The sequence below is a fragment of the Chenopodium quinoa genome, unplaced genomic scaffold, assembly GCF_001683475.1.
Source record: "Chenopodium quinoa cultivar QQ74 unplaced genomic scaffold, ASM168347v1, whole genome shotgun sequence".
Lineage (NCBI taxonomy): Eukaryota > Viridiplantae > Streptophyta > Magnoliopsida > Caryophyllales > Amaranthaceae > Chenopodium > Chenopodium quinoa.
Genome location: NW_018742238.1, coordinates 791,447 through 803,686, shown reverse-complemented (window position 1 = coordinate 803,686; position 12,240 = coordinate 791,447). Strand labels below are relative to the sequence as shown.

The 12,240-nt window shown below is 40.2% G+C and overlaps 1 protein-coding gene across 1 annotated transcript; it reads left to right on the top strand.

Moving 5' to 3' along the window:
- Window positions 1-10,296: 10,296 nt before the first annotated feature.
- On the top strand, window positions 10,297-11,997 carry LOC110734965. Its single transcript, XM_021915089.1, has 4 exons — window positions 10,297-10,530; window positions 10,674-10,757; window positions 11,023-11,108; window positions 11,784-11,997. Exons 1-4 carry the CDS (start codon window positions 10,427-10,429, stop codon window positions 11,831-11,833), a joined length of 324 nt encoding a protein of 107 aa, XP_021770781.1. The 5' UTR covers window positions 10,297-10,426; the 3' UTR covers window positions 11,834-11,997.
- Window positions 11,998-12,240: the final 243 nt, after the last annotated feature.

The following is a 12,240-nucleotide window of genomic DNA, read 5'->3' as shown; positions in this document are numbered from 1 at the left end:
GCTGAAGTTGATAACGGCCTGTCTCCTGTCCGTCGCTCCCTCTCATGATTAACTGTGAATTTATGCTCCTTTGGTGAATCTGAACCTTAGATAATTGCAGACTTACAGTTTTGAGAATGTTTTGAACTTCTTGCAGCCTTCATCTTGTTTGTTTTGGTTAATCTTTTGACATACAGGGATCATACATTTGTAGTTGTAGGCCATACATTTTTTTTTATTTTTTTTTTTATGGTAGTATTTGAAGCATACATTGATATATTGTTATCACTATGTTAGTACAGGCAGCAACATGAAGTATACTATATTTGTTAATTTATTATCAATTGGGATTTCCTAGCTAGTAAGTAGTAATCACATGATTCAAATTGAACAAAATGACTTGTTTTGAAATATAAGTGAAGTTATTAAGATATATTTAGGAAATATTTAGGAGGATATTTGATTTAGTGAATATTCAGATTCACTAGGATAGATTTACCAAGAATTATCTTTAGTTTCCTTAGCTTAGCAGTACACGTTTTTGGTGTAGCTTAGGAAACTTGTTCTTGTATTATATATTCTGATGACTTGTGTTAATGAAAGCTAAGCCAAAGTTCAAGGTTTTACATGGTATCAGGCCAAAGACATTAATACACCTCATAAACCATGGCTGGCGTTGATGATCAACCACCACCACCACCACCACCTCCAAAAATTGAACCAAATTCCCCATATTACCTCGGTTCTCAAGATCGGCCGGGGGATTTCATCACTCCTACTCGCCTAACGGCAGATAATTATGACTCTTGGGCTGCCGATATTTAAACGACGTTAGAAGCTCGAAGGAAATTTGAGTTTTTAGATGGTACGATCACTAAACCATCACCTCCTTGCACAAAGTCCGATTGGACGGCGATAAATGCAATGCTTGTTTCATGGATTATGAATACAATTGACCCCGAATTAAAATCTACCCTGTCAAAATTTGGAGAAGCAAAATCCTTTTGGGATCATCTTAAACAACGTTTTGCTCAGACAAACGGACCTCGTATTCAACAATTGCGTTCTCGATTGCAAAGTGCGAGCAAACTAAGTTAATGCCAGTTTCTGCGTATTATGGCAAATTGCATACTTTGTGGCAGGAATTAGATAGACACGAGCCTTTGATTTCTTGATCCTGTTGTACTTCGTTTACAGCCGGGAAATTGCATGAAGAGCGACGAGCACAAGCACAGCTACACGATTTTTTAATGGGATTATATCCTGATTTCTACTCTTCCTTGCGCACACAAATTTTATCTGAAGATCCGCTTCCGAGTCTTGACAGAGCGTACCAATTGGTAACTCAAGAGGAGCGCGTTCGATCATCAAAGCAGGAAGTCGAATCCACACCACCTGAGCCGGTTGGGTTCGCTGTGCGTGCAGGGAATGATGCGGCAGGTGCGGCTCGTGGTCGAGGCAGGGGCTATGACAAGCCTTTATGTACTAAGTGTCGCAAGACTGATCACGAAACTTCAAGTTGCTGGGCAGATATTGTGTGTGGCTATTGCAAGAAGAAAGGTCATCCCGAGACCCACTGTTATGAGCTTGTGGGAAGGCCGGACAACTGAAGGCAGGGGAAGGGTCGTGGACAGCCTCGTGCTAATGCAGCCACCAGTGGTAGTTCGTCTTCCACAGCTAACTCTTCTACTGTTTCAGCTTTGGGGCAAGTATTTACTCCTGAACAGTGGAAGGCTATTGCAGGGGTTGTTGGTAATGCTCCAATTCCGGAAAATAGATTGACTGGTAAGTTTGATGTTTCATCTTGGATTATTGATACCAGCGCGACTCATCATGTCACCAGAGATAGTTCTTGGCTAGTTGATACGAAAAATATTGAATGTCCCGTTGGGTTACCAAAGGGTGCAAAAGTATTTGCTACCTTGGTGGGATCCGTTTGTTTATGGGATAAGATTACTCTCACCGGAATACTTTATGCTCCGAATTTGAGTTGCAATTTACTTTCGGTTTCTCAACTTAATAATGATTTACAAACTATTGTCCAATTTGATTCTCATGTTTGTGCTATAAGGGACCAAGAGAAGGAGCTGATTGGAATGGGAACTAGGAGAGATGGACTATACTATTTTAGCAAATCGAAAGTGTCAACCGTTGAAGCTACATCAAAGTTGGAGTTGTCGCATCGTCGACTTGGACATCCTTCGGAAAAAGTAGTTAAGTTAATTCCTCATGTTAGTGGTAGCAAAGATCATTTAGATGCGGGTTGTGAAGTATGTATGCATGCTAAACATCCAAGAGACAAATTTCCTTTAAGTGATAATAAAGCATCTCGAATATTTGAGAAAAGTCATTGTGATTTTTAGGGTCCATATCGACATGTTTCGTCGTGTGGGGCTCGTTATTTTTTAACGATTGTTGATGATTTTTCAAGAGCTGTTTGCGTTTATTTGTTGGTTGATAAGTTAGAAGTTTTTCAAATGTTTATGTCGTTTGTTGCGATGGTTGAAAGACAATTTTCTCAAACAATTAAAGTGGTCCAAAGTGATAATGGAACCGAGTTTAATTGCTTGCTTGACTATTTTAGAGCCATTGGAATCTTGTTTCAAACATCTTGTGTGGGAACTTCTCAACAAAATGGGCGAGTAGAGTGGAAACATAAACATATTTTGAATGTTAGTCGGGCTTTGCGGTTTCAAGCAAAATTGCCTATCTATATTTGGGGGGAATGTGTCCTTGCCGCAGCTCATTTGATTAATCGTACCCGAACTCCCCTTTTGCAAATAACCCTGTTTGAAATTCTCTTTGATAAACCTCCTTCTGATGCTATTCGAACATTTGGGTGCCTATATTTTGCACATAATCAGAAAACCAAGGGTGACAAGTTTGCTAGTCGCAGTCGAAAGTGTGTATTCATGGGATATCCATTTGGTAAAAAGGGATGGAGGTTGTTTGATTTGAATACAAAAGAAATTTTTGTTTCAAGAGATGTCAAATTTGTTGAAGAAATTTTTCCGCTTAGGTCTCCTGAGGTTGTCAACATTCCCACAAATGAGTTTGATGCACCGATCATTCATGAGGATTTTGCTGAATTTTCAATTGAGGAAGAGCTTGCTTTGGTGACACAATGGGTGGCCAACAAGTCCAAACACATAATGAATCAGGCCCAGAAGCTGCTCGGACTCACCAGCGTCCGCGGGGCCCTCGCTGCAATAGCCCATCCCTTCTTCTGGTGAGACCGCTGGGTGGCCATCGCTCACTAGGCCTACCAGCCTTTAGCCTAGTTCGTCTCCTGCTCAGACCGCTGGATTTCAAGCGCCAGGTGGGCCATTTCTTCATCCCACTCATGCTACAGTCACATATCCATCATATGCAGCAGGTTCTAATGATCAACAATTGGGTCGAGGTTTTCGTCAAAAATTTCCCAATGTCTTGCATTGTGACTTTGTGACACATACGATTTTTGCTAATAGTCCACTCTCTTCCTCTTCCGATCACTCCTCAGGTACTCCATATCCCTTAGCACATTACATAAATTGTGACAATTTTTCTGTTAATTATCGGAAATTTCTTGCAGCTATTATCAAGGGTAAGGACCCAAAATCATTCAAAGAAGCAATGAAATATGACGGTTGATGTCAATCTATGAAGGAAGAAATCCGTGCTCTGGAGGAACGGCACATGGACCTTGGAGCATCTACCTCTCGGGAAACGTGCCCTTAGCAGTCAATGGGTCTATAAGACCAAATATTTGTCCAATGGCGAAGTTGAGCGTCTAAAATCTAGATTGGTGGTTTTCGGCAATCACCAACAAGCCGAAATTGACTATGATGAGACTTTTGCTCCCGTTGCCAAAATGACTACCGTTCGTGTTTTTCTTGCAATAGCAGCTTGCAAGAATTAGGAATTACATCAAATGGATGTTCATAATGCCTTTTTGTATGGTGACTTAGCTGAAGAAGTCTACATGAAATTGCCCCCCAGATTTGAATATTCGGATCCTTCCTTGGTGTGTCGCTTACGCAAGTCATTGTATGGCTTGAAACAAGCTCCTAGGTGTTGATTTGCAAAATTGACGTTGGCCTTGAAAGGGTATGTTTTTCTCCAATCCTACTCAGATTACTCTTTATTCACATACACTAATGGCAAAACTCAAATTAATGTCTTGGTTTATGTGAATGATCTTATTATTTCTGGGAATGATTCCGCTGCACTTAAGGTTTTCAAAGCATATCTCAGTGATTGCTTCAAAATGAAAGATCTTGGTTCACTTAAATATTTTTTGGGTATTGAGGTGACTCGTAGTTCGTCCGGATTATTTTTGTGTCAACGAAAGTATACTCTGGATATTATTTCTGAAACAAGTCTATTGGGAGCAAAGCCTAGTGGGTTTCCCATAGAACAAAATCACAGACTCGCTCATGCTAGTGGCGAATTATTGAAGGATCCCGAAGTTTATCGTCGTCTTGTGGGACGGCTCGTATATCTCGCAGTCACTCGACCGGATCTAGCTTACTCAGTTCATATTCTATCACAGTTCATGCAGGCACCATGCATAGAACATTGGGAGGCCGTCCTTGCGAGTTGTTCGCTATCTAAAAGGAACTCCCGGCCAAGGCATATTGTTGCATTCGGATATTGAGCTCACATTAGAGGGATGGTGTGACTCAGATTGGGCGGCGTGTCCACTCACTTGACGCTCGTTGACAGGATGGCTAGTGTTTCTAGGAAAATCACCGATTTCTTGGAAAACTAAAAAGCAAGATACAGTTTTTAAATCTTCTGCAGAGGCGGAATACAAGTCCATGGCATGAATCACTTGTGAGTTAAAGTGGCTTAAGGCTTTATTGTTGAGTTTGGGTGTGCAACATCCTAAAGCTATTAAATTATTTTGTGATAGTGAATCGGCACTGCATATTGCAAGGAATCCAGTTTTTTATGAGCGAACTAAGCATATAGAAGTTGATTTTCACTTTGTTCGTAATGCGATAAATGAAGGATTAATTTCTCCGTCTCATGTGTCGACTACTTCTCAATTGGCGGACATCTTTACAAAAGCTCTCGGAAAGGCATTGTTTGACTTTCTTCTTTCCAAGTTAGGCATTTTCGAATCTCATGCTCCAACTTGAGGGGGGGGGGGGTATTAAGATATATTTAGGAAATATTTAGGAGGATATTTGATTTAGTGAGTATTCAGATTCACTAGGATAGATTTACCAAGAATTATCTTTAGTTTCCTTAGCTTAGCAGTACACGTTTTTGGTGTAACTTAGGAAAGTTGTGCTTGTATTATATATTCTGATGACTTGTGTTAATGAAAGCCAAGACAAAGTTCAAGGTTTTACAGAAGTCAAACAAATCACAACCGTAGTTCTTTTACGATCCTATAGTCAACATGTCTCGTGATTTTTTTATTTTTTTTTTACAACAATTGTTTGTGAATTAAAGGTAGTCTTTTGAAAGGAATGGTGTCCTTCAACAAGTGTATTATTCTGATAGAGGGTTCAGAATTATTACAGAGCTAATTCTTCAGTAAGGTCAAGTGATCGGAATACCTAGGTGGAGGCCGCTTCCGATCAGTAATATTAAGGTATAATTAATATTACAGCTTAATCTTAACTGAACCCTTCGGATTGAACTCAGCAAATAATCAATCCAAGATGACGAATTAATCCGAAGGATTCAATGAGTCGTCGGAGTTTTACGAACACAGACGTCGGATATCGAGCCTAGGGCGTCGAAACCGAGCGTTGCAAAATCACAAGCAACAAGTACGAGCATAGCCGTAGCATCACATTGGCCTAGCCATGTGAGTGCTAGGCTAGGCTAGTTCATCGCAAGCCTAGGTGCACCATGTGTGTGCTAGGCGTACCATGCATGCTAGGCGCACTCGCAAGTGCTGTGTGGCTGGTGCTGTCGCAAGGCCCAGCCCAGCTAGCACTAGCGCCCTAGCATCACCCATTGCCCATCGCAGCCCTCCGCACAGCACAACACCATCGCAGTGCTAGGCACTGGCGTGTGTGCGTGCGTATGTGCCATCGCGCAAGCACAGCACCATCGCAGTGCTAGGCACTTGCATGTGCGTGTGTGTGTATGCCTAGGGTTATCGCACCATCGCAGCTCATCGCTAGCACAGCACCAAGCATGACATGCTTGTGCGTGTGGCTGGCAAGGAAAGGCCCAGCATGCGTGGCTCGCTAGCAGCACGCATGCTGGTTATGCTGTGCACGTGCGTTGGCTAGGCAGCAGCAGCACTACGCTAGCAGCAGCCCAGCAACACGCATGCGCCAGTGCGTGCTGGGCGAGTGCTTGCTGGCGCTGCTAGCTGGCTGCCCAGCCTTGGTGCCAGGCGCCAGCTGGCAGCCTTGGTAGCCAAGGCAGGCTGCTAGCCCAGCATGCCTTGCTAGTGCCGGTTTGAGGTGTAGGGACCAAAAGCCTCAATTTTCCCTTGGGGAGCAAGGCAATGGTCCCCCCAAGGGACATAGTCCTCACTCAAACCTCTCTACCCTTTTGCCACTTGTTTCATAGTGATTGCTTTGATTAATTATTTAATTTAGAATTAAATAAAATATCACATTTACTCACTCTCCCACATTGGTGGGAGATTGAAATTTAAGGGTTCATTTCCTTATAAATACCAAAGCTTTGGTATTTGGGAAAGACACACTTGAGTGGAACTATATAGGCATCTCCATTGTTGAGAATATCTTAAGTTCGTAAAACTCCAAGTTTATATTTTGTTCGGGTCCCGACTAACCTTTGGGACTTAGGACGATCGGGTCGGGTTCGAGGGTACGAGCCGTCGGAGGCCTTGCATTTGCGAGGTTCAAGTAAGAGCTCTTTTAACGAGCGAAGCACGCGTCTAGGGTATAATTCTTTATCCCTTCTTCTTTTAATTATGTATTAATTATGTTTGAATGCTTTAATTGTTTTAGTTATAGGGGCGGGTCTTGGGGGGTTTCTTTTCGCGTAGTGAGGGTCACTACGAAATCCTACATCTATGATTAGTTAAGTTCACTTAAATCAACCAACATAGAAATCACAGGTCCCTTAAAATATTGAGTTAAAATCTGTCGTTCCAAGAACAACACTTACCGAACTAATGTGCGTATGTGATGGGCTACGCCAAAGCGAGGTATCACTACTTCCCTAGGAACGTAAGGTATACTAGGTATACGAGTTGCCTTGGTTAAGCTCAACGATATCAGTAAGGAGTCCTTAGATCTCGTGGCAAAAGAGATAAAATGTCAAGGATGCATTAGATGCGACATTTTATCAAACCGAGAGTAGCTTGGAGCTATAAGCAATTGGGTTGCTTACCCTAAAATATCTAGTGTTAAGACAAGCCAAAGCATGCTTAATCACTTTTTGATTTTTGGGATCTCAGAATCATTTTATTCTCGCCTAAAAGGGACAATTTATTAATGCGTGGATAAAATGTTCAATAAGATTGAAAATTTGCATGAACGCTTTTAAATTTCAAACTTATTGGTTGTATGAATGGTATTTTATTTCAAATTCTTTCAATTGTAGAACAATGTCTGCAAGTAACTCAAACAACAACCAATTCTCTTTACGCTCAATTCTCGACAAGGAGAAGTTGAGCGGGCCAAACTTTCTTGATTGGCAAAGAAATCTGCGCATTGTACTAATGCAAGAACAAAAGGAATACGTCCTTGATGAGGAAATGCCCGACGCTCCCAATGAGGAGGTCACTCAGGCTGCCCTTAACCGATGGCAAAGTGCCAATCGGGATGTCAAATGCATCATGTTGGCCACTATGTCTCCAGACCTTCAAAACACTTTCTTTGAAAAGGAGACAGCTTTTGAGATCATTTCTGAGCTGCAGAATATGTTCCAAGAGCAGGCCCGAACTGAAAGGTTCGAAACCCACAGGCAGATCCTTGAGAGAAAGCTCAAGAAAGGAGAGCCAGTCAGCCCGCATGTCCTCAAAATGATTGGATTATTTGAGAACATGGAAAGGCTTGATGCTGGGTATTCAACCGAGATGGCAATTGACGTCATTCTCCATTCGCTTCACAAAGGCTATGATCAGTTCAAGATGAACTATAATATGCATAGCATGGAGAAAACCCTCACCGAGCTTCATGGTATGTTGAAGCAAGCTGAGCAAACCCTCAAGGATGAGGGCAAACATGACATGCTCATGGTGAGGAAGGGCAAGCCATTCAAACGTTCGGGCAAGAAGAAGAGCTTTAAAGGGAAAAAGAAAACTTTTCCGTCTAAGTCAAACACTGCCAAGGGCAGCAAGGACAAAAAGGTAGCCTCTTCTAAATCCGATTCCGAATGCTTCTACTGCAAGAAGAAGGGACATTTGAAACGGGACTGCCTCAAATTCAAGGAAGATAAGAAGAACGGCACCGTTGCTTCTTCATCAGGTATCTTTGTTATAGACTTAAATTTTGCTAGCAAAACATCATGGGTATTAGATATCGGATGTGGCTCACACCTTTGTTCCAATGCTCAGGGCTAAGGATAAATAGGAGGCTAGAGAAGGGAGAGGTCGAGCTTCGGGTCGGCAATGGAGCAAGGATGTCTGCCGTCTCCGTTGGAACTCTCAATTTGTCTTTGCCCTCTGGGCTTATTTTAGAACTTGACAATTGCTATCATGTTCCTAGAGTTACCAAAAACATTATTTCAATTTCGGCGTTGGACGCCAAAGGTTTTGAATTTCGAATTAAGAACAATAGATGTTCATATTATTTCGATAATGTTTTATATGGTAAGGCATATTTAGAAAATGGTCTTTATGTGCTTTCTCTTGACAAATAAATTTATAACATTAATGATACCACCAAAAGGGCTAAGACCATCGAGTCGAATCAAACCTACTTGTGGCATTGTCGTCTTGGCCATATTAACATCAAACACATCAAGAAACTTCTACAAGAAGGTGTTCTTGACTCATTCGACTTGGAGTCGTTTGAAAATTGCGAAGGATGCACTAGTAGAAATTTTGATATAGACACCCCCCTTTAGCACCGGTTCTTGAAAACAGGTGCCAAAAGAAATGGGCGGGATTGGAAAATTCAGAGTTGGCACCGGTTCCAACCAAAACCGGTGCCAACTAATCTAATTAGCACCGGTTCAAACCGGTGCCAACCAAAAAAAAATAAATAAATAAAACCGAAGAAAGCAATAGAGTTGGCACCGATTCGTCTTAAACCGGTGCCAACTATAGTAGTTAGCACCGGTTTGAACCAGTGCCAATTAAAAAAAAAACCGGGCTTCTCGCTATTTCTTCTTCTTCTTTTCTTTCCCCCGATTTTTCAACTTTTTTTTCCCTCGTTCTCACCTTCTCTTCCAGGCCACCACCTCCGAATTCCCACCTTCTCCATTGAAGCCGCTTTTGAGCTCTCTCATTCCATTGAAGCAGCTGCATGCACCTCCTTCTCTCTCCATATCTCTCCTCCATTGAACTCGTGCTCTCTATTCTCCATTGAAGCGCATTCTGAGTTTTCTCACCTCCATTGAAGCAGCTTCGAGGTAAGATTTGGGCCATTGTGGTCTTCTTAATCTACCGAATTTCTTCGCAACCTAGGGATTGTAGTTGATTTGGTTTTCAATTTTGTAATTTTAGGGTTCTGGTTTTATTTCTATTTTTTGTCAAACAAAATAAGTAGGAGAAGGAGAGAGTAGGTCCTACCCGCCACCACTCACCCTTCGCCGGCCACCCTCCGTTCCCCTCAGTCGTCCTTCGTGCGTCGGCTACCGACCACCCGGTAATTTTTCTGATATTTTTCCTTAACACTAGATATCCTATTCTAACTATTGATCGGATTTTATGGGTTTATCAGTTATCACCTCCTTCATCTTCTTAATAACTTCAACCATTTGTAATTAGGGTGGAATTTCTCTTTCTTCAACAAGATTTCACTACAAAAAATGGAGTCTGGGAATTATAAATCATGGGAAGAAGAAATTTACTAGAAGAATTTTCATTTTGCTCGTTTCTCTCTCATTTTACCCACTAATTTTCATCATCGTCTCGTAAGTATTCCTTATTTAATTAAATTACTGCACATTATTTATTTAATATTGAGTGTATTTATTTTATTCCATTTCTTTACTTTGATCTTGTAAAATAAACTACAATTAAATTGCCAATGTACTAGTATTTTTATTGCTGATTTTTCTTCATTTTGGTTTCACCATTAGTTTATTATGATCATAAATGTGTTATTCCTCTGTTTTTCTCAAGGGTTTGTGAGTTAACTATGGTCAAGGTTTTTTTTAAGGGTTTATCAGTTATCACTATAACAGGGGTTTTTAATTAGATGAGTAAAAAAGTGACCCGACTCGACCTTAAAGTAATCCGATCAATATTTCGACATATATGGACAAAATAACTCACAGGTTTTACATGATGTAAGGAACCCTCATGTTAATGCTCATAATGGCTACATCTCTTTTCTTGCATTGTAATTGAATGCATATTTTATTCCTTCTGCAGGTTATAGGGAAAGGCATGTTGGTTATCATTTCCGATTCTGGAAAGCTCTTTTTTCTAACATTTTGTAATGAAATGCACAGGTTCTACTCTCATCTAGAGCCTTCCTATATGAATTCTCCTCTGCTTTTTAATAGAAAAATTGGATGTATATATAGTTTCTCGTTGTGTGAACTAATTATGGTTTAGTTGGTGACTTGTATTTGTGCTTCCGCTGACTGATTAGGTTCTTTCCAGTGACTCATGTTCAACTTTCTATCCCTGGCAACTCAAGACACCAGATTGGTAGAATGCATGTTGTTGATGCCTTGTAAGTATTTTCTTTGGAGTTATTGCAATGTAATTTTGTCACCTCTTCATAGCCATATTTGGAGACTATATCCAAGCCATGCTTTGCCCTGATTCAAATGTAGGGTGCCTCATCAATAATTAGCTTCTTGTGTGTATTGATTTATTTTCGGTTGGCTACATAATTTTCACCCTTGTTTGTATTAATTTATTTAAGAGAACACCTCTTTTCATGTTATGTTTGAGAATAACATGGTTATTACTTTGCTGCGACTGGATTTTCTTAGGTATGACTTACAACACTCTGGAGTTTATGACATCATTGGAAAACATGAAGATTCAGCAACTTGCATTGAGTATTCTCCAGAAACAGGTGAGTAGTATTTGGTAGAGCAATTGATGTGATAAAAATTAGTTTAGGAGGCAAATGCTTTGTGGTATGGTTTTATGATAATTTAGGCGTTATGTGTTAAGTCAGTTGAACCAAAAAGTTTTCATAATTCCTGTCTTGGTTTGTAATTGTTAAATTTTGTACTTGTATGCTTTTATGTGGATTTAATGTTGAAATAGCTTAAATGAAAGGTTAGTTAATCAGAGTGTTATTTTCCCATTACTAAGGATCAGACACAGTAACAAGTGAAAATCATATTAATAAGCACATTTATGAGAGTTATCAATAATATCATAATCCACATTAAACCAGTGATACTAGAATTTAGTAATCTGAAGTCCCAAAACCAATTCGAAATGACAATGGTTTGACATAGCTAGATAAAACAACGGAAATTAAACAACAATGAGTAGTGATGGTCACTAATTTATAAATTGAGGGCAGTTTTAACATTCTTCTATCCTGGAAACGTAGGATAGTTCTTTTAGCTGTGCGTTATATTTTGGTCTTTTGGTCCAATTATTCATTTTGAGTTTTTTGGTGTTTGAGTTTTTTGGTGTTTTTTTCTTGTTTGAGTTCTTTCAGTGTGTTTGGTTGAGCTATTTCTGTAGATACATTGTGTGGAATATGGATGTTTTAGGTCTATTCCCTCTGCAGGCGCACAAGTTTTATGGTGTTCAGGATCCTCTGGCACAAGAGTGTTTTGAGGCTATTAAGTCTACAAAAAGTCCTGAAGAAGTAGCCAGGATAGGAAGGAAAATGCAGAGACGAAGACCAGACCTGGTATGTTTCATTTTCTAGAGTTTAATGACATCTTCAAAACTACTAGTCTGGCTCTATAATTGTGATGTTACTATGATTTTCTCCTGTGTCTAAATTGTAAAAGGAAATGTCTAATCTCATCTTGTCCATTTTGGAATGTCTTAATTGAAGATCATATTCTGAATCCTTCTTAGGGGACCACTGCCAGTAGAAGCTGAATTTTCAGGATTCAGACTTGGACAGTATCTTGAGCTATCAGCAATCTAGCATAAATTCCCAATTTCTTTACAATTTGCTGTATTCAGTTTGTATGTATGCCTGGAAAGTGAAATTCATACTCCGTATATGCAAG

Bases quoted from the DNA above. Each gene is read 5' to 3' on its own strand.
- LOC110734965 (XM_021915089.1), top strand. From the start codon at position 10,427: ATGCATATTTTATTCCTTCTGCAGGTTATAGGGAAAGGCATGTTGGTT. The intron at 10,531-10,673 runs GTTCTACTCTCA...CTGACTGATTAG, and splicing joins TTTTGTAATGAAATGCACAG to GTTCTTTCCAGTGACTCATG. The intron at 10,758-11,022 runs GTAAGTATTTTC...GGATTTTCTTAG, and splicing joins ATGCATGTTGTTGATGCCTT to GTATGACTTACAACACTCTG.